The 23,164-nt window shown below is 39.6% G+C and overlaps 1 protein-coding gene across 1 annotated transcript in view; it reads left to right on the top strand.

Moving 5' to 3' along the window:
- Positions 1-23,164, top strand: part of cacng2a (calcium channel, voltage-dependent, gamma subunit 2a) — an 83,860-nt gene that overhangs the window by 59,223 nt on the left and 1,473 nt on the right. The window contains exon 3 of the mRNA XM_085272090.1: positions 19,351-19,491. Within this exon, the coding sequence (XP_085128216.1) occupies positions 19,351-19,491 (141 nt within the window). The remainder of the gene's footprint in view (positions 1-19,350; positions 19,492-23,164) is intronic.

The following is a 23,164-nucleotide window of genomic DNA, read 5'->3' as shown; positions in this document are numbered from 1 at the left end:
AGATCTGGCTTTGCGGAGGGCTTTCTTATAAAGCAGCAAACTATTTCTCCAGGCTAAATGATGATCCTCTAGATTTGTGACACGCCATTTCCTCTCCAGATTACGAGTCATCTGCTTTAGGCTACGTGTTTGAGAATTATACCACGGAGTCAGGTACTTCTGATTTGAGGCCTTAGTTTTCACAGGAGCTACAGTATCCAGAGTTGTACGTAGTGAGGAGGTGAAATTATTAACAAGATGATCGACCTCTGTTGGAGTAGCGTTCAGATAGCTGCTCTGCTCTATGTTGGTACAGGGCATTGAAGATGATAACAGTGGGTGGATTATATTCTTAAACTTAGTTACATCACTTTCAGACAGACATCTACTGTGATAAAGTCTACTCTTCACCGCTGTGTAATCAATTATTGTAAAAGTAAATGTTATCAGGAAATGATCAGACAGGAGAGGGTTTTCAGGAAACACTGTTAAATGTTCAGTTTCTATGCCATATGTTAAAACAAGATCTAGAGTGTGATTAAAGTGGTGGGTGGGTTCTTTTACATTTTGAGAGAAGCCAATTGAGTCTAATAACAGATTAAATGCCGTGTTGAGGCTGTCACTTTTAGCATCTACATGGATGTTAAAATCACCCACAATAATTATTTTATCTGAGCTCAGAACTAAATTAGATATAAAGTCTGAGAAATCAGACAGAAACTCTGTGTAAGGCCCAGGTGGACGATAGATGATAACAAGTAAGACTGGTTTCTGAGTTTCACAGCTGGGGTGGACAATGTTAAGCATCAGGCTTTCAAATGAATTAAAAGTCTGTCTTGGTCTTTCATTAATTAATAGGCTGGTGTGAAAAATTGCTGCCACACCGTCCCCTCGGCCTGTGCTTCGAGATTTCTGATAGTTAGAATGACTCGGGGGTGTTGATTCATTTAAACTAACATAATCATCCTGCTGCAACCAGGTTTCTGTAAGGCAGAGTAAATCAATTTGTTGATCAATTATTAAGTCATGTACTAACAGAGACTTGGAGGAGAGAGACCTAATATTTAATAATCCACATTTCACTGTTTTACTCTTTGGTTCAGATGTGGATACTGTATTGTTCTTTCTTTGTAACTGTTTATGTTTAAGTTGTTTGTTGCTGGTTTTTAATTTATTTTTTGTGTTTTTGGGAGCTGACACAGTCTCAATGGAAATGGGGTTTTTTTTTTTGGAGGGGGGGGGGGGGGTAGCAGGAGGAGAGAAGCTGCAGAGAGGCGTGTAAGACTGCAACTCTGCTTCCTGGTCCCAACTCTGGATAGTCATATTTTGGGGGGTTTAATAAATTTGTCCATATTTCTAGAAATGAGAGCTGCTCCATCCAAAGTGGGATGGATGCCGTCTCTCCTAACAAGACCAGGTTTCCTCCAGAAGGTTTGCCAATTATCTATGAAGACCACATCGTTTCTGGGACACCACTCAGACAGCCAGCAATTTAAGGAGAACATGCGGCTAAACATGTCACTCCTGGTCTGATTGGGGAGGGAACCAGAGAAAAGAGTCTGACATTGTTTTGGCAAAGTTGCACACCGATTCAATATTGATTTTAGTGACCTCCGATTGGCGTAACCGGGTGTCATTACTGCCGACGTGAATTATGATTTTACTGAATTTACGTTTACCCTTAGCCAGCAGTTTTAAATTTCCTTCAATGTCGCCTGCTCTGGCCCCTGGAAGACAATTGACTATGGTTGCCGGTGTCTCAAGCTCTCTTCAACTTTTGAATTAGTCAAACTGTTGATTATATGATCCAAACCTTTGTTATTTTCTGCAGTAGCAGTTTTGAGAATGTTTTACTCACCTCAATTTAATCATCACAAAACCAAGTGATGTTTAAAATTTGAACAGATAAATATACAGTGCTGTGCAAAAGTCTTGAGCCATCCCACAATAGGTGAAGCGATTTATGGAATCAAATATAACATATAAGCAAAAAGCAGAGTTCATACAACATGCTTGAAGGACACAGTCTGATCCCGCTCAGGCAAGCTGTCTTGTAATTTTTTTGGCTGCCTTTTAGTGAGTTCTCTGCTGAGATGATACCACACTGCTTCAATGATGTTGAGGTCTTTTGTTCCTGATACTTCTTATCTACAAGTTGACCAAATTTCAGGTAAAAGTAGGAGTTTTTTAAGAAAGCAATAAGCATTTAATAATTTTAAAATGTCTTTAATTGTACTTATTTACTTATAATATAAATTTAAGGTGGTTGGAAGATTATTTGCATGCATACCTTTGAATTTCAGTATTAGCTTACTTAGTTAACTAGTTACATATCCAACCTATAAATCATTGAAAACATGCAAAACATTAAGCATTGTAAAATCATTTTAAAGCAGACTAAATGCAAATGTTAATACTGGCATGTTCTTAGCTCTAGATTAGACATTGATTTTGCTTTATTCACAAATCATGTTAATTTACATATTTTAGAATGTCAATAATTAAAAGTGACAAAAATCAATGTCTTTATAGTACAAATGAGCCATAGAGTAAGACTGAGTTTATTTGTTTATGAGGTTGTTACAAATATGACAGCAGTTAACTTAGAAGACATATCACATTTTAAAAAGGAGTTTATGAATCAGTGTTGTGTTTATACCATTTTACAAAAATCAGTTATTGTAGGTTTACATAAGAACAATAATACCATTTGTATTTCTGTTTTTTTTTCTTGTATTGTTTCTTCAAAGATCAATCCCACATTCAATTCAAGTTTGTTTGTTTTTTTCTGTGTGAATGTATTAGTCTGATAAGTGTACACTGTAGAATGAGGGCACAGCTGTGAGCGCCCACTATTTATTTACAGTGGCCCACAGTCGAGTAGTTTCAGCATGTGAAGTCAATGAATATCACATGCAAAATGTTTTCCATTTAGGAGACTTTAATCACAGATTTTTTTGTTTGTCCAGATCCAGCCTTGAGTCTTCTGCTTGCATGCGTTGATCTGGAAGTATTCGCTGACATTGATGACAGAAGGACAGGCTTCTCATGGCCTATGTCACCCTAAGGCCTTGCGGCAGACTGGACGCTGGCCTAAACTGGCTTTGGTGTCGCCCAATAAAATCAATGGGTCTGGGGGAGGACACACAGGGGCTTGTAGGGCACAGGCAGGGGGTAGCAATCACACCAGCTTGCAGAGCAGTGCAGTGAGTCTCTAGTATGAGTTTTGATAGTGTCTGTGTATGTGTGTGTAGAGATAGATAGGGGAGGGATGGGCTATCAAACGGGTATAAAATATGTTAATAGGTGGTGGTAGTTAGTATCCAGCCTGAGTGTTTGCTTCAGCAGCTTCCTAGTTGGTCACACTGACCTTGAGCATCCTGTACTTTTTGCAGTATCCAAGGCAACAAATAAGGAATCCGTTGCCTAATACATAAAACATACAGTGCTTAGACACGGGCCAATAAATTAATAGCCAATCATTTTTGTCCTGGGTGACCGAGTGAATGTTAGCCCTCTAACTTTATATCTTATTAAGGGAGAATATAGAGGAAGCTCAGCTTGTAAAACACAGAGGTGAGGAAGTGCGTCCTCACATTAAAATGAGATTAGCGTATGCGGGACGAGCCACAGTGGTCCGCTGTCACCGGGACATTTGAAAAGACGGCCACACCCTCTCAGATCAGTTTTACACATTTATTCATCAGTTGTGAGGGCTGAAATTTCCAATACGCGCCTTCTTTTTATCTTCAAACATTGAGCGGTAAAAGGGTCAGTGTTGACAGTTTGTGGGCTTTTTGTGCAGCACATAACCAAAGTGAAAATGTTTCATGCAGTGATGCAAGACAGAGAGAAAGCTGATCCATATGCAATCAAAAGAGAAAAAAATACCTCTGGGTACTAAAGAAGAAACTGGTTCAATACATGAATTCCGTATGAGATAAATTTGTGGATTTGAGCTTCTAAGTAAAAGGTAATTTGTGTTGAAAGTATTTAGTTTTTCTGTAGTTTACATAATAATTACAATGATTTTATTCAACTCAATTTGACTTGCGTTTAGCAGGAGGTACTTATGTGGCCCTTAGCCTGTTGTCTCTGTCATGGAGTCATGGAGGGCTTTGAGAGGGACGAGCAGACTCTTGTATTGGATGTGCTGGAGAATGGGGAGCCAGTGATGCTGGATGAGGAGAGGTTCTGTCAAATTTGAATCTTTTTTAAGAAGACCAAAATGGCACTACAGCAATCTTACGTGAGAACTTCAGAATCAGAATCTTTACTGCCATTACACAAAAAGTACAAAAGAATTGTTTGCAGGCTCTTTCATTGCAAAGAGAGCAATATAACTATCTTAATAAACATTTTTTTCTATATATAGGGATTGGATATTTTTACTTGAGTTCTATGATGTTTGGGTATGAGAAAGAAAGGGGCGGAGTCTTGTTGGACTAAAGTAAGCTAAACATGAGGCATTAGTGATGTTGGCAGTGAAGAAGAGTATTATCCAAGACCACACCAAGACTTTTGAAATGGGGGCAGGTGTGGACTGGACAGCCATCTATGTAAAAAGTAACCGTTGAGGATGATGTCACTTTATTTATTGTTTAGTTTGACTGTCAGTGATCATCATACAGATGGTGAATGCCTTAAGGTGTTGGGTTTTGTAGACACATAAAGTATAAAAAAATATAACTGTATTCCAGAATGATGAATATTTCAAAGAGGAAGTAGATCAATTATAAAGAACAGGGGTCTTAACACTAATTTCAGAGGGATGCTGTGTATAGCGTGGAGTTTTAGACATCTAGTACTATTACGCTGTGTAAATAGCAGGTTCCTCGTTTTGTGACATGTGAGTATGATAGGCTTATTGCCCATTGCTTTGTAGATGATCAAAAAGTTCTGTGAAACAGCCATTTAGATTATGCTAAACTCCCATTAAGATCATCTCTGACAGTTTTCAGCACAGCAGCTATTTTCAGATTGCTTTTTTAGATTTTTAGAGCTCACAATTTCCAAGCTTCAGAGCAGAACCTCAGGTGAGGAGACCAGGATAATGCTCTTTAGTTCTTAAACTGATCTTCCAGGAGCTTGCAGTCAACAAGAAGTTCCACTCTAACGTCTTAAGCACCTTCCTAATGGAGACCATTCAGAGGAAACGATCTGAACTTTACTCTGTGTCCTTGTTGCTCATTGTAAATGAACTCTCAGTAATCTTTGGACCACCTGGATCACCTGTGACACCATCCACTTCCCAAAAAAATGAAAATCAAGATGAAAGATTAGTTTTTATCTGGAGGAGATTCAGCACGAGTGAAAGAAGATATCAGGGATCTCTACAGAGAGATCTATAAATAGTATACTCACTGAAAACAGTCCAGAGGTGCCAGCGAACATATTTAAATCAGGTATTGTGGACATTCCTGGTTGCATTAGAAGTCTTCTGATAGATTTTCCACCCTGACAGTATCTAACACTCTGATCAACACAAGTCAGTAAATCTATTCATCATTCAAGCTTCTAGATGGGTGTAGAAACTTTGAGAAGAACATTAAGATGAGTTAAGCAACAAGGATTAAGGAAACCTGAGGAGCAGCACAGTTTGGTTCATATATCTCTGTTTTTTTATGTGATCACACAGGAAACATGGTAACAATGTCCCCTTCTGTTTTTGAGTTATAGCTTTGAAGAATGTATTGAAATGTGTTTTTGCAAAGCTTTATGACATCACTGTGTAGTTAACCTTTGACATTTTCATAAAATCTTGATCTTTGGGACCATTTTTGTCTCCATGTGAAAAGATTCTTAGCACCGTTTTGGCCACATCATGCCTCTGTATGTTGTTCTTGATTCCAGTTTGATGCATGATGTAAGCAAACTTTCATCAAATCTATTTAAAGTAAAATATGTTGTAATGTTGATTAAAATATTGGGTTTATAAAGCAGCTGCAAGCACACAAGCTTTGTACTGCTCATGATATATGTATACTTTCAAACCTGTTTTGAGGCAGCTCAGTGGGGCGTTTCCTTCCCCGCGTGTGTGCTGTTGGTCATGCTAAGGTCTGGCAGCGAGCCAGACGTCATCACACACACATTGAGGCGTGATCTGTGGGGACATCAGCAGTGGAGTGGAGGGTAATTACAGTAATTGAAATGTGTTCTGTGAAGGGAACTTTAGCTGTGAGAGCAGGCCTGTCACATGAACTGATTTCTCTTTTACAGTCCACCACGGATCGGCCTGCATGCGTTGGTATGTTAATGTGACGGTGCAGTGCTCGGTAGGAGAACTGCTTGGCTTTAATGACAGCAGGGTGAATATGAGAAGATCATGGGATTGTATTCAGATCTTTGTCATCTGGTGGTTCAAATCAGTGTTTCAAACAAACAACAAAACGTGAGCGTATCCATGAAAAGATTTTGCATCCCTATCATACTAATATGTGCTGTAAACCTGTTCAGAGTTTTCTTTTTTAAACGTGCGCCAAGGTCACCATCACAGAGATCAGATAATCTCAACTATCACAAAACAAAAATACAAGAAACTGATGTTTTTAAAAGGCTTGATAAGGAGTTTTTTTTAGAAACTGTCAACCAAATTAGCCAAATTTTATATGTACAAAACTCTAGAAACTTTATAAAAAATAAGTCAAAAGAGCAAAAACATGATTAATTTCCTGAGTTTACATCAAAATATAAACTTGGGAAATTCAGCACTACTTACTTATGCTGCAAAATGGTTGGGAAACCATTTTTTTTGGCAATTAAAAAATGTTTTTCATAACAGTTTTTGCTATTTTAGAGGGAATAGTGCAGCGGTCCCTAACCCCCGGGCCACGGACCGAGAGTTGAGGCTCAGGTGTGAAATTCATGGTTTTCAGGGGTTTTATCGTTTTTTATCGTTATTTTTTTTATCGTTTTTATCATTAACTCAGTTTCCCTGGGTCTTTTCTCGTGTGTTATGAATAAATCTTCCTTTTTTTTGGTACCGGTACTGGTTTTATTTTGTTGTATTTATCCGCAACACCGTAAGGCCGGTCTGTGAAAATATTGTCGGACATAAACCGGTCCATGGCGCAAAAAAGGTTGGGGGCCGCTGCCATTGTGCACCCATAACATGCACATTAGGGCTGCACTTAAAAAAATGATGCCTTCAGGGCCCAATTTTATGACAAAAAGCTTTGTACCAAAAAGTGGTAAGGCATGGATAATGTTGTCATTAAAGTAGTCATATTATGCTTTTTCGTATTTTTTGTCATATATAAAGTCATAGAGGTGGATGTGCATGCTAACCATGTTAAACATTTCAAGTACTGAGGTCAGCATGAAAAAGAAAGTTCAGGTTTCAGGAGAGTTTTTTTCTACTCTGCTCTGTATGATGTATGATGGGAGAGGATATTCTTGGTGATCTCAGATAGAGAGTTGACTCTGATTAGCCTGACTTAAAAGTTGTGTGGCTTCAAAAAGGGAAGAGCAAAAACAGCTCGTGTCAGTGAGTGAATGACCTGACAAACAGCATCAAGTCCCATTTAAGGTAAATAAGGATTATGTGAAACTCTGAATCATTCAAACCTACTTTCTCATTGCTATTTGTTTCACATGGGACTCAAGTCCCAGTAACCTATGTGACAGTCTGCTGCTTGACTCCACCTCCTGTTGTTGTGGACTCGGCCCTCTTTCTACCATCTCACAGCACTTCATTAAAGCTGTCTGACAGTCTGCATTAATGCAGTTATCTATGGTCCATCTTTGCGTTACCATCCTTCAGCTGTGACTTGAAACAGATTAAAAGTGTGGAAGATCCTCAAATGATGTGACTAACTGTAGCTTAGCTGTGGGTGGGGGGGGGGGGGGGTTCTGCTAACACAAGCTGTGGCTTTTGCTTGAAATCTGTCGGCCAGCTGGGGTCTTTCTGTTTAGAATTGCATGTTCTCCATGTGCTTCCGTGGGTTCTCTCTGCATTCCCGCTTGCTCCCACAGTCCGAAGACAAGCATGGTAGGTTAATTGGTGATTCTAAGTAGACCATATGTGAAATATTATTGCTGGTGGCTGGTAACCTATTCAGGGTGTATTGAAACTGTCCTGTGAGACTTTGGGTATTTTCATGGTCCTTTTGACGTCATTCACTTCCAATGTTTGCTAATATGCAGTCACAAGTAGTTAATTTTTGTTGTTTTGCTTAAAGTGACTTAAATAAAAAACATACAAAAATTAACAATACATAAATAAGAGGGGTCTTCAGCATCAATTGTGAATAACTCTAATGTTCTTGTGCCACTTTACAATTGCCAGTGAGTAGAACCTGCATCCATTTTTCAGTCATTTCAAGTTGAATTGCATTGTGCCTGCGACGCGTGTTGTCAAGACGGATAAGCTTTCAGAAACAGGATGAAAGCTGTGCAAGCACTCTCTCAAATTTTATATTTAGCCACCAAAGCTAATTTCTGTTGTCTGTGCACACATCGTTTTACACTGTATATTTTTTGTGTGTGATTGATGCGAGGTAGATGAGGAGGGGGGAGCCTCACGGCCAGGACGAGGACGGTGCAAGGGCTCGGTATTGAGGAAGAGGAGGGGAGAGATGTGGAGGGGGATTAATAAGCGTTTGTAGTATTAAGTCAATGTGCCTGGGAGCTGAGGCACCTGATTAGCATGACCCCATCCTGCACATCAGCACATTTAGGGCTGGGGGAGGCTGATTAAGAGCCAATGCTAATTTCCTCTCAGCCCTGTCAATGAAAGAGAGAGGGGGGAAGACAGGGGGGAGGGATAGAAGGTGCAGGGAGATGCATTTGTAAAGAGGACAGTGTGCATGTTTAGACACGTGAATATGTTATACAATGCAATACAGCATATGAACAAAACTACTGGATCATCTAAATGTACAGAAACTGCTCAGCTATAGAAGCCCATGCCATGAAGTTCCCAATGTACAGTGTTTGTCCTGACGTCAATACCAGAGAAGGCTTGCTCCTCTACAGTCGTTTATATATGTTATGTTATATATATAAAATATATAAAAGCTGAGGCAAAAGATACAGTTTATGTTCCCATATGAGTTTTTACTGAGATAAAAATAATGAAAAAGTGCAGTTTAGTCATTTGTACTTTTAGTTTAGCCTAATTTATCACCATTTAGCTTCATTTCAGAACATACAGAGCACTCAATAGCATTTTACAGACATCCCTCAACATGTCAGGTAGTCAAGTTGCTCAGGAATTATAGAGCAACTTGCTGAGAGAGGAGAACTTTTAAGCTTTGTTTAATTTGATCTTTTTATCAGTTTAATTCAGATTTATTTATATAGCACCGAATCACAACAATAGTTACCTGGAGGTATTTTACATTTTAAGGTAAAGACCCTACAATTATTACAGAGAAAAGACTTACTTTAGATAATCCCCTATGAGCAAACACTTGGCAACAGGGGGAAGGAAAAACTCCCTCTTAACAGTAAGAAACCTCCAGCAGAACTGGGCTCAGGGAGGGGGCGACCATCTGCTGCAACTGGTTGGAGGTGAGGAGAGGAAGACAGGACAAAAGCATCACTAACTATATGCTTTATCAAAAAGAAAAGTTTTAAGCCTAATCTTAAAAGTAGAGACAGTGTCTGACTCCTGAATCCAAACTGGGATCTGGTTCCACAGAAGAGGCAGCTGAAGCTGAAGCTCTCCCTCCCACTCAACTTCCAAATATCCCAGGAACCACAAGTAAGCCCGCAGTCTGAGAGTGAAGTGCTCTATAGGGATGATATGGTACTATGAGGACTTTAAAATTAAATGGGCCCTGATTACTTGTATGTGTATTTTGTGTGTTGTCAAAAAACAAAGATTTAAATATATTTTAAAATATGTTGTATTTTTTCCCCAGAACATTTTTATGCAGTCCGTAGACAGTATGACAGAATGTAGCCACATGGGACATCACCCGCTAGGTTATAAAGTTCCATGATGAAGCCTTGGCTTGAGCACTGAAATTTCAAATATAACACGTCTCATTTTACTAGAATAGGAGAATTCTTAAGAATAAGACGTCTTGGTTAAAAAAAAAAAAAAAAAGGTACACATATACTGCAGTTTTATAGGAATCTGACTAGAACTCTGACTTGTATATTCTCAGTTTGCTTTGTGAGGCCTCAGTGGTAGTAGTTTTGGGTTTTTTCTTTTGGACAAAGGTTGCAAGTGTGGAACCACTGTGACATGAGCAGGACCAGCTGCTGGTGAAGCCCAGCCATGGGTGTGCATGGGTGTTGAGTCTCATTAAGTTGTTTGTCAGCCAGTGCAGAAGAGTGCTAGAGCTCGGACACCAGCCCGAGCTGCAGCCGTGCCAATCAATACAGTACACACAGTATCCGCTCTCACCCTGGGTCTCTGCGAGCAGGTTGGCACGCATGATAGCAGGATGGCAGGGATGGGCGGGGCTACCCCGCTTCCATAATTCCCATCATGCTGAAGCCAGGATGTCTGCACAGAGAAAGAAAAAAGAGAAAAAACTGCACACAGTGTTACTCAAGCCTTAAAAAATAATATATTATCACTACACTGTAATGATACTTTCCTTGCTAGCCTACTTTTCTGTTGTCATAAGAGAAACCAAATAGCAGCAATATACAGTGTTCCGGCTCAATAAAATCACAGTAGGTGGGATTTAGTCCATCTGGGGAAAGTAAACTTATGCGGCATTTCTCATTTCAGCTCCTGACAGAAGAAGAAGGGAAAAAAACAGTCATATTGTTGGTAAATAGAAAAGTGCCAATCATCACAAGGCAAACAGACACCAAGCAGTAGGAGAAGAAATCAATTAAAGTTTGAGAAAAGCAGTGACTTTTAATTTTATTGGTCTTTACAGAACAATTTATACTTTAAACTGGCATCTGCATCATCAAATGTAGATAAGAAATGGATGTATAACAGAGAGGTAGTGTAAAGTACTGTGCTGGTGCCATACAGAGCTTTCCAAATGTATCAAAAACAGGTTTACCATCCTGAAGTTTCTGGAAATCAAACTCAGCCTCCTCAAACCAAATTATCAGCAGACAGCACAGCTAAAGTCAAATATAGTATAAGCCATGATACAGCTTTTAATGTAAGTGCAAGTGAGAGCTGCAAGAAGCATTCATCACCAGAAAAGTTCCTAAACTTATGTCACGACATAAAACAGTCGAGATGCTCCGCTCTCTGTGACGGTGACCTCAACCTAAATCAAAACTGTGACCTCGGTGCTAATCACAGGACTCCAGAGAGTATCCTTTCATGTGCTCTGAAGTCAGGGCTTCAGAAACAAAATGCACCGCGAAGGTCACTGCCGTCATTACATATTAGCACAGAGGTTAAAGCTGTCATTTGGATGGGATTGTTGAGATTGGCAGTGATTTGCCACTCATTTTACCCTCCTCTCTTAGCAGCTGTCTGTCAGAATTAAGCCACTTTGCTTGATAATAATTATCAATGAGACCTTTTCTATTTGCTGTGAAGATATAGCACTTGTGTAGATCATAAGCATCACTAAATGTGCACAAACAGTCATATAAAGCTAGCAGACCTTTGTATGAACCTTTCTTGGTTTCTGTAAAAGAGTTAAACTTCATTCACCAAGGTCAGGATTGTCAAATGCACGGCCTGCAAGCCAGAACTGGCACACGGCTGGGTTTAATGTGGCAGGTGTGCAGAAGAGAATAACTTTTCCTTTTTTGCAGTAAAAACGCTAAGCCCTGATCAACAGAATCAACTTTTCAGGATTTCCTTACCTGGATGATTAAGTGTGCATCAAGACTTTTTTTAACAGTAATTTCATCCAGAAAAGCACTTGTAGTTTATGGATCATGACTTGTGATGATGTCATGATCCAAGTTCTATCTTTTCATCTGAGCCAGAGGTGTGAGTAATTGTCACTTTTACAGCCATCTTGCTGTCACAGACATGCAGTGCCTGCTATTCAGACACATTCATTTGATTGACAACAGCTGTCTTTTGTTTTTGTTTATTGTTGGGGGGGGGGGGATTTAATAGCAGATTGACTGAATATAGACAGTCAGATTTGTTCATTAAATCTGAACATTTTCTCCATGCAGCTATACTTCCTTATGATGAAAAACAAAGCTTGTTTCTTTGTTTGTTGTACATAGCTTACAGTACAACAGTTTCACTGGTCTTACCCACTAAAACTTTGGCTGCATGCTGCCCATGAACTAAAATCAGTTTGAATGTGCTGACCTAGACTACTTACAGTATTACAGTGCATCAGTATTTGCAGTGCAATCACTGACAAGGGGGAATGCATGCACAATTCAACTGTCTAAATAATGTTTTTGTTCCTAATTTGCTTTCTTTTTGTGTTTGTTTGTTTATTTTTACATCGTTGTAACAGTACCTTTACTTGTCCTGATGCACGCTCAGTCATCCAGCACCTTTACAGATTCTTCCAATCGTCATTTATCTTGGCCTTGGTGCAGTTCCTCATTTCATCCTCTAACTGAATAAAGTCATTTGAGGCCATGCCTTTAAGGTAGTAGTTTTCAAACTGGTGAGATTTATGTAACTAAAATTTTGTTTAACTGTTTATGGGTTCATTTGTTAATTAAGGATGGATGTGTGTCAGCCCTGCGACAGAGTGATGACCTTTCCAGGGTGTATCCCACCTCTTGCCTATAGATGGATGGATGGCTTTCATTATCTGGAACTATTTAAAGCCATGTTTAAATAATCCACTAAAATTTATTTAAAAAACAGTTTGTGCAGATACAAATTTCTAATCAGTAAGAAATCATGTATGTATATCAGAGACAGCATGCATTAATTGTAAATGTGTAAAAGAAGGACAAAGAGGTGGCGTATCATAGACCTGTCCTTTCACCACTCACCCATCCACAGCAGTGACTATTCCCCGTGTATCTGTCAGCCTGTCAGTCTCTCTGCCTGCGTCCCCCTGGGGATGCTTCTCTGCTTAAGCATCCCTCCAGGCAGGATCCAAAACTCTGACGGGGGCTCAGCTGATCCTATAAAGATGGAAAGTGAAGATGTGAAATCCTGAGAATGTAGTTTGAGAAAGGACTGGTTTTAAATAGGTGGCCTCTCAGACATGCAGCCTCACTGCCTGGGGGCATAGTTATTTGCCCAGTCTTTATCCAACAATTCCCATCCTCTGTCCTCACTGCAGGCAACAAGCTGCTCGGAGACACAGCTATGTGAGCTTCATACAAACGAACGATAAGTGAGCACTGACACACTCAGTATTACACGGGAGAACAGAGTGCATCCTGGCATGAAAAATCTGCAGGGACTTCAGCCTTTCTTTCTGAGATAGCGCGTGGTCAGCCAAACCCAGGGGCATGTTGGCGCAGCCTGATCCCAGTGAAGGCTCACTGCATGCTGGGAGGTCACTCTGAAGGTCGCTGCACTTTTCAGCGCACTGCTAAACATGGATGTTAGCACAGGGGATGCAGAGGACCGGAGTGGCACTGCAGGCCAGCTGACCTTCGAAGCCATGCAAATGAGTTGGAGCTTCTCGTCTTGGAACTACACAGCATCCCTTTCATTGCTTTCAGGATTTCACAGAAGCTCTCATACCTGAGGCACTCGTTCTGCAGAGACAAGAAGGGCTCAAATATTAAAGGCTTATAAAGGGTCTGCTTACATTTGCTAATGCTTATTGTGCTGTTGACTATACACTGAAAGGATTAGTTTGCTTGTTTAAGGGTTCATAAGGTGTTGCTTCATTACTATATATAAAATAACATGTTTATAAGCATTTATTTTTGGATTAATAAAAGCACATCTAATATTAGATATCTAACCAATTGCCTTTGGGGCTGAATGCTTGTTTATAACCCAGTCATTCCTTTCTGGGTTTCATGTCTTGAATTTCACAGCTTGAGTACCCAATCAGTCGTGAATTTTCATGTTCATAATAAGCTTGTCAACACTAATTGTTTATTTATTCAGTTGTTAATTTTGTAGCAATTAAATTTCACATTTAGATTCAAATACTGATGGACATTTAAATTAATAAATACAATCTGTAAAGGCTTAGCAGCAGCTTTAGGAATCAAAGCCGTCGGCTGTTGTTCTGGACTAAGATGGACAAAATTCTCAGTTACATTTTGTTGCTAACCAATGTGCGTATCAGCTGATTAGTGAAATAAAGTCAAAATCGGCTTCCTTTTCCTCTCTAAGTTTGTCTGCAACTGAGCCTCTCTGAGGTTTCCTCAACTTTGGTGTCACCTTGAGATCCCGCACCGTTAAACAGCCCCACTGTCAACAATCAATAAATTTGGTTGGCCCTCTGTCCCTCTTTTGTCCCTGCAAATGAAGCTGATGGATGAAAAAGAGCCCCCGTGCCCTCACGCAGGTAATGTGCTGTGAATGGCCAGGTCAATACTTTTGGGGTTAACGGGAGAGGTGGTGAGGGAGGCAGAGAGTGAGGGGGAGGCATTTAGGAAGAGTGGTGCGTTTAGAGTGGGACACAGGAGCGGGGTCAACTCTCAGGACAACTTAATATTTAATCATCCCCCCTCACTGGTTACTCAAAACCCCACAATCCCCTGTGGATGAGCAAGGAGACAAGCGGGAGAGAGGGGGGAGGGCGAGATGACACTTTATCTCTCAAACTGCCTTGTGCTTTGACTGAGTGCAAATTAAGTGAGAGAGAGAGAGAAATGGGGGGGAAGACAAAGAAAAAATGAGATGTGGGACGTTTGCTGTGTGACAAAGTTGGCGAGATGACTGTGTGCAGCAGACAGAGACAGACACATGAAAGAAAAATGGAAGGTGGCGAATAACGGCATTAAAGTCTTCTTCATCATACAGATTGGAGCTCAGTGGCCGGGCAAGGTTAAATATAACGATAAGTACATCGTGATGTTGAATGATGGCATGATGGATGTGGGTGGGGCAGGGAGCAGAGACATTACAATGTCAGGTCAGAAACAGTTTCATAAAGGTGCTACTGATCCGTGAATCTCTTCAGCTCAGTCATTTTCATCCTATTATCCAAAACCAGGTGCTCCAGGTCTTTTGTTTTGATCAGCCAGGATGAATTTAAAGGAAATGTCAGAAACATGAATGCTCTCTAGGTCCTTTATAGATCAAGCACTAAGGTTTCACATATTAAATCGTTTCTATCCATGTTGCTCATAGCAGAGAAATTTTAACAAATACCACCTCATTGAAGCTCTCCATAGATTTTTCCACTTAATTGTTCTCATTTCAATGCCCAAAAGAGTTCTTCCTGTAATTTCTGGCACCCATGTGACACCACAAATGGAAAGTAACTTTAATGGCGGGATGTTTAGTTTTAGAATCATTTGCTTGTCTTTGGTATGCTGGATGATTAACTTGAATTTTTAACTAAAATTTAAGGGTCTGATTTTATGTTTTGCCTGTACCCTACCAGAGGGTAGAATCAGGAGATGCTGGAGTGATTATATCTCTCAGCTGTCTTAGGAACACCTCGGTGTCCCCTCAGAAGTCTCTGTGTTTGCTTAGACTGCTTCCCGTGAAATCTGGAGCAGCAGGAAATAGATGGATGGAATATATCGGATTTTTTATTTTTTGTAATTGAATTCATCAGCATTGATTTTACAATATAAAAGGTAAAAAAAAATAAAGTCAAACAGTTTTTTGTTTCCATGCAGTATCTCATAATTTCTTTTTTTAAGTACATTACAAGTTGTTTAAATAGTAACATCCTAAATAAAAAGTATGGCAGCGCATTCTTACATCATTTAAAAATATACAAGTGAATCCATAAATCCTAAAGTAAAGAGCATTTGTGTGACAGTGTGGGCCTTGCATTCATTGTCCCAGATGGCCATTCAGACAAACATTATTTAAACAAATCCAGTCTGTATTTTTTGAACAGATTTTTCTGTGTAAAATGTAAAAGCAGCAGTTTTTTTATTGTAATTTATTTGATAACTGTCGTCTCATCCATGTACAGCGCAGAACAGAATGAACATCGTACTTTATTTAATTTTTTTCAGGCTGTTGGCAGTTTTGGAGATAAAAAAATAATAATTGTTTGTCAGCTCTGGGATCATTATAATTAATTCTATATATATGTTTGGATCTATTAACAAACCCACCAAATGTCATATACTCATTAAAATTTAAAATATCAAATAATGCATGAAAGTGTGAATCCTCTAGGGATGAGGAGCGGTTTCGCTTTGTTTTTGTTTTGGCCTCGTAATGCCCGGAACAGAAAGGTCATGGGGTCACCAAAAATCATTAGCATTCATCCTCTGGGGGAGCACAAATCACCATACTGAATTTCAGGTCAGTGTGGTCACTAGATGTTGAAATATCTGCTCTGGACCAGCAGTGTTGGATGACACTGCTGTCCGTTACACCACTTTACATAACATCCAAAAATACAGTCATAGGCTGTTATCCAAATAGGTGCTATTTTCATACAATGGTACCTTTCACACCAAAGCTGAATGTTCAGTCTATGAAACCTGTGAACAATGTGCCTCCTCCTGTGCGCTGTCAGTGGGATGTGGATCTATAATGTAAGTATTTTTATTATTTTCTCACCTGCTCCCTACCTGCTTTTTGCCACTTTAACAGCCTTTTTATGTGAAAACCTGATGAAGACATATCCTTAAATTTTGTTGCTGATTATTTTTCATATTAGCTAATTGTCACGCAATCATTACTTGTTGTTAGTTTGTGGTTAGGTCCTCGTTACCTGGCTATACCCTTTCCACACTTTATATGCTGAAAATCTTAGTTGCCAATGTCAGAGAAAGGATGCATGTCCTATCCAAACCTCTGTGTGCTCACTTCACTTTCTGCACCACTGCTTATGCAGTGTAGCCCACTCCGGCACTGCTGCTGCCAACCATGCACTGAGCTCAGCGTGAGTTTCAGTTGGTTTAGAGATACAGGAGGGAATTAGACCAAAACCCTTTGTCATGGTCTCAACAGACTATCAGCACCATGTTATCTTTCTTGTGTTTGTCCATATCTCAGCTTTATGCTAAACAAGACCTCAATTCTTGATTTTTGGCTGATGTAACCAATGCATCCTCAAGCTTAGCTTTGCCATTACCACCTTGGTGTTTTGAAAGGGAAAAGGGTGGATATGAGTGAGAAACTAAGAGACAGTGTACTGTTTTAATCCAGCAACTTGTCAATAGTTGTTCCATCTTTAAACTTTATCATGCTTTTTGGCCTTAGTTGGGCCCATTATTCACAAAATCAACATTATGTTGTGTTGACTATAACTTGAGACTAACAGTTGAAACTGTGACCTTATCAGGAAATTGTCTGCTAAAGTCATAGATTAAGTTAACCAGTGATTGTTTTTCCCCTTAGATTTCAAACAGACATTTTTTCTGCACTCACAGGAGTCACCCTCTGCTGGCTATTAGAAATAATGCAGCTTTAAGGCACTTCCTCACTGGCCTTCACTTTTCAGTCTGAGGAGTTATGGCCTATATCAGTTTATTCAGCCAATTAAATTACTAAGAGACTAATCACAGCATGGTTACAATTTGACAAGAACTTCTGTTTTGCCCTTAGTGAATTTCCAAGTTGTTGAGCTTCTATAAGAGCTATTCAAACTGGAGCTCTGTATTATTGTGGATGATATGAGATATATGTTTTTAAATACATGCCTTTTTACTTACCAACAGACTTACTGTATTTCAGTTTTGTCACAAGTGTCATATCAAAACTTTGTGGGTTTTTGTCATCTTTGCCTATAAAACTTTAGAAGAATTCATGACTGAATTTATCAATGTTTTCAGGTCTGAATGTCAGAAAACACCCTAGGGCATTATCACAAAGATAGACATAGCTATTATATTATCACCTATTAGTTTTAGACACTCGCATCTCTTTTTCCTTTCAGAGTTAGATATAATTATATTGGGATAAGAGGGTGAAGGGATAACTTATCAGCCAAGAGTAGAAAGATTGCTGCACACATAGAGTGTAGGTTGCAATGCACAGACACAGATACCTGCTAATTAGTGCAAAGTGACATACAAATAATGTACTGGAATTGCCTTCATCAAAACAAAGGTACATCCTTTTTGAATGCCAGAGCTGCAGTTTTTGACACATTGATGCTGCCTTCATTTATCAGCTGTAGAGTTTGCTGCTTGGATTAAATTGATGAAGATAGTCTTGAGTGAGATCAAGAAATCAAGCAGCCAACTCTTTTCTAATTGTTATTCATTTTTTATTATGACGGCATACACTTTGCAGAGCCTCAGCAGTCACCTATCTTGCTGTAGTTACCAGTGAGAGCCCAGTGGAGGGTGAACGCCCTGCCAGCTGTGGCCACCACTGGCATTGCAGCTGTTAGCTGATGCCAACCAGCCCACCTGAGGGCACAAGGTAGCTTTCCCACTGAGCCAGCAATCAGCCAAGAAGTCTCACGGTGCTCAGCGGGAAGGAGACAAACGGATCCAGGATAGAGATCAAGTGAGGAGGGAAGTGATGAATGGCGGCGGGTAGGCAGGCAGAAGGGCCGCTGGGACCTCCAGCTGGTCCCCATGGAGGTGCAAGCGGCCAAGCTCCACACAGAGCCACCCAGCCCCGTGTCAGCACTTTGGGGAGAAGCTGAGAAAAGTGCTGAGGCGGCAGCAACGTGGGGAGATGAGGTGAAGTGGTGAAAATTTAACCACCCTGATGAAAGTCTAAGTGTGCATGTTAAACAGGCGAGAGGGGGAGGGATGGGGGAAATTGAAGTGTGAGAGGCAAAAGTATGGCAGGAGGTGACTGTTAGAGAGAAACTGTGTGCTTCTCAAACTCTAATTTTACCTGACACCCCAGGGTGCAGTGCAGCTCTTTTATGACCCTGGTTTGACCTCAAAAGTAACATCTTATCCCGTTTCCATTTTTTTTCCTCATGATAATTAGCTGCAAGGACACTGTTTTGTTTCAAAGACAGAGGCTGTATCCCTCTGCACTGCGGCCTGGCTCATATACATGCCAGAGTCTCGTAGCGCTTTTGTGGACCGCCTTTCACATGAAGCAACCGGTTTGCTCTGTGGTGTGTGGAGAAGTGTGCAAAGGAAGAGAGAGGTAGAGTCAAGCAGTGTGATTACATAAGGTTGGGTAACAGGCTCACTGTGGGGATACACACTCACTAGACAGTGTTGATGGAGTCTTTCACAGGCCTGCTGGGGTGTTGATTAGGATGTGCTCACAAACAAGGACCAGATGCTGAAATGGATCTTAATATGCTTTTCTGTCTTTGTTTGTCGCTCCCTCTGATTTATGCTCATCCCTGCCATTTCCCCCACTTTCTTTTTTGCCCTTTTGGCTGTCCTCCCTCTGTGTGTACACCAAATCACATCCCATTCTCCATTGGCCTCCCTCTCCCCAATTTTTTCCCTCTCCCGTCTTCCACTGATTTCCAGGTGCGGTGCGAGCCTCCAGCATCTTCCCCATCCTCAGCGTCATCCTGCTCTTCATGGGAGGCCTGTGTATAGCTGCCAGTGAGTTCTACAAGTCACGCCACAACATCATCCTCAGCGCAGGGATCTTCTTTGTGTCTGCAGGTCAGTCAAACACCCGCAAAATGAAACAAAAGCTTGAGAATTTGTCAAACCATCTGCACTAATTTTGAACTGGCTGCAGACAATCATTTGCACTCACAGTCAAGCAGGCCAATTTAGAATCAGTTAACTTAGCATGCATGCCTTTGATATGTATGTTTAGTTAACTTGGAGAAACCAATGCAAACACAGAAAGGTGGTACATAAGAACCCAGGGGTTTCTTTGAGGCAATAGTGCTAACTAATGCACTGCTCTTTTTCTATGTTATGTTCTGTCATAAAGTATTCACACTGGACAACATATATTTAAGTACTGTGTTTGATATGGCAGTATCAGCCCAATGTATCAGTCAATTAAGAAAATGTCAACTTAATTTTTTAAAAACAGTCCTACTAACTCAAATAGCTTATGTTCATCTAAAATTTTCTTACATTTGAATTAGTTCATAATTTATTGTTTTGGATCAACTTCAACTATTTTGGCTATTAAGTGCTCGCTACTTTTACTAATTTATTTAAATTATATGGCCGACATCTTTGGAAGGTTTTGATTCCTGGTGTCAGTTTGAACCCCAAATATAAAAGATATTTGTTTTTAGTCTGCTATAGCAGCTGGGTTGATTCAGATTCTGGGAAAAGACAATGAGTGAACAGGGACCGAGAATTAAAGTGTCCTTGTCTTTTATTAGTTGCTCACAGGTTCTTTCACTAACATTATCCACAAAGTTTAACAAATTGTTTTTGTTTGGGGTTTTGTTTTGTTTTGTTTTTTGGGGGTTTTTTGCTCTTTTTTTGTCGCTTTTATTTTTTTTGGAACATTTCATAAACATTTTAAACATTTAAAAAACAATTGAAAATTATTCATTTAGTGCAGTGCAGTTATTAGGCCATTATAAAAATCTGCATCAACTGCAAGCTTTAAAAACAATAACCTGACCTTTTTATCTAGGTTTGTTTTGTACTAATAAAGACTCCACTAATGCTGTAATTTCCTGTCAAATATGGAGGTCCGCCCATGTGTCTGCAGTAGTTTGATTTTAAAATGTGAGTGGGTGGGACTGAAGACTCATTGAACCACCAATGTTTGTATCACAGTAAGTATTCTACTTTTCTTTAGATCTCACTTTTTTTCCAACCCATTTTAGTGAAATGTCAGCAAAGCAATTCTCATTCAGTGACACCGTTAGCTAACAGTTAATAAGCTAACAGCTAATAAGATGAGTTCACCGTGGTAGCTGAGACAGACTGCTACATTTTTACTATAGACAATGTGTTATTCTGAGGTATTTGATTTTTTTTGTCCTTTTTTGATACAATGCTCTCTGTCCTATATAAACATTATGATGAAGTCTTTCAAACTTAAGGGGACGGAATTAATGAAAATTTCAGAACTGGAGAAAAAGTGACATAAGCTGGTAAAAGCAAAGAGAAGTTAACCTTTCGTGATATGACCATGTAGAGCAGGGGTGTCCAACTCCAGGCCTCAAGGGCCGGTGTCCTGCAGGTTTTAGACGTGTCCAGCTGATTTAAATGGCTAAATGAGCTCCTCAACATGTCTTGAAGTTCTCCAGAGGCCTGGTAATGAACCAGGTGTGTTGACACAGGGTGATATCTAAAACCTGCAGGACACCGGCCCTTGAGGCCTGGACTTGGACACCCCTGATGTAGAGAGATGGATAAACTTTTTAGGGGGGGGATATGTTACTTCAGCCTTTTGAAAGTCAGAATTCTCGTTTCAGTGTCTTTCAACAACATCTAATATTACCAGAATCCAAATGTGTTAGCTACTTCACTCAATTTGATGAGAGGCATAGGTTCTTGTTCTCACCATAGCAAAGGTCATAACTTGCACTTTTTTTCCGATGTAGGTGTACTCAAAGCACCAACCTTCAAAGGGGTTCAAACAGAACATGCCCAACACGTTCCACGCCAAACCTAATGGCCATCTGATTCAGTCAATTACTTTTTTCAAATAGAAGTATCCTAATACAGGTAAGACAGCAAAAGTTTTGGCTGAAATGTAAAATGTTAATAATGAAAAGAGATTTGAAATGAACCTCAAACTGAGACTTTGAATTCTATTCTTGAATTCACTTTGCTTTAATTTTTAGCTTTCCTCTTTCTTTTCTCCAGCCTTACAGCTCAACCTTCAACATCATCTGTCCACTATATCCAATATTCCTCCTCTGCACACGCCCAGACCATCTCAGCTTTTCCTCTTTATTTGTCACTGGGGTTCAGTGGACTCAGAACAGATTACAGTCTAGAACACAGATCATCTGTTTTTACCTACCCACGTGTAGTTTGTTCTCAAAACAACTACAAAATGCAGAGTTGTAGCTAAAATAATACATGGCTTTTGAACATAACTCCGACACAACAAAGGTTCCTGGATGGTGCTTAAAGACTTAACGTATTATAAAGATTTGCAGAATCTCCTGCGTCACAACAAGTATAAACCACTTTTCTGATGAAGATGATTATGATGATTAACTGGAGAGGTGATCTGTCATACAATAGTCCTGTGAATTAGAGAATTAGTTTGTGATCACATTCTCTGATTCATTCAGGACGAATCAAATGAGCCATATCTGAGATGATGCCACGGCCCTCGTTATAGTAATCTTTGCCAAAAACCCACTTCATTACCAGACTGTGAAAGTCCTTCAGAGTGACTTTGTGGAGGTCTCCCAAGAACTGCTGATGAACTTCTTAGTCATGTTTGGAGTGATCTGTGCACTACACCTACTACTACAACTATTACCAAGGGACTGAACAACACTGTATTCCTTGAGAGTACTCTGTAATCTGGTAAACTGTTCCCCAAAAGTGTGCATCACCGTCTCAGAGCACAGTATTGTTTTTGTTGTTTTATTTTATTATTTTTGTTGCAATAACTGAACTTCAAGACATTTCTGATGGTCATTATTTTGAATATGAATGTTAACAAAGCAGGTTGTAAAATAACAGAACCAGGACGGTTGTACATAAGCATTTAAAAATGTAGCATTTCATCAGTTTACAGTGTAATAGTCACATCTGCTATTTGAAAAAGACATATGTCTTTAGCATTTGATATTTTTGAATATTAACAGTGCAGTGTGTCATCAGTGGAGGCCAAGAAAATACTGTTGAACTGAAGAAATGTGCTTTTAAATTTTGAAGTACACAATTGGTTTTTGTACAGTTTGTGTGACATGTTTTTGAGTTTTCAGTGTCCAGATCTTTGAGTTTTGTGTAATTAAAAAAGATCACAAAAGTGAACAACAAATGTGACTGTGTTTCACTCATTCCTTTTAGGTAATGTCAACTTGTTCTCATGGCAGATATGAATGAAAACTTTAAGTTCTAGTTACTAAATATTTTTCAATGTAATTATTAAACATTTTACTTTTATTTTAGTGAAAAGGGTAAATGTGAAATGTACACAATATAGTAGAGTTCTGATAAACTGAAACATTTAAGTTCATCAACAAGTTCTGCTAAATTCTTTGGGTTTACAGTGTACTTCAAAATGAGATCAAGTGAATATGTTCCCATAGAGTGTAAATGAGGGAAGCTGCTTGCTTGGCTCTGTGTAAAGGTAACAAAATCTCAGATGCACCCTAATTTTTACTGCACAGACACGATGTTGGTGTTTTTCCTCTCAGTATTTGCTATAAAGTACTTTTTTAAA

This window comes from Mchenga conophoros, linkage group LG4 (assembly GCF_057382185.1).
Source record: "Mchenga conophoros isolate Kocher_MC1m ecotype Shallow Benthic linkage group LG4, M_conophoros_male_GT1.1, whole genome shotgun sequence".
Classification (NCBI taxonomy): Eukaryota; Metazoa; Chordata; class Actinopteri; order Cichliformes; family Cichlidae; genus Mchenga; species Mchenga conophoros.
Note: the sequence above shows the minus strand (reverse complement) of the source record. Positions and strands in the feature narration are given on the sequence as shown.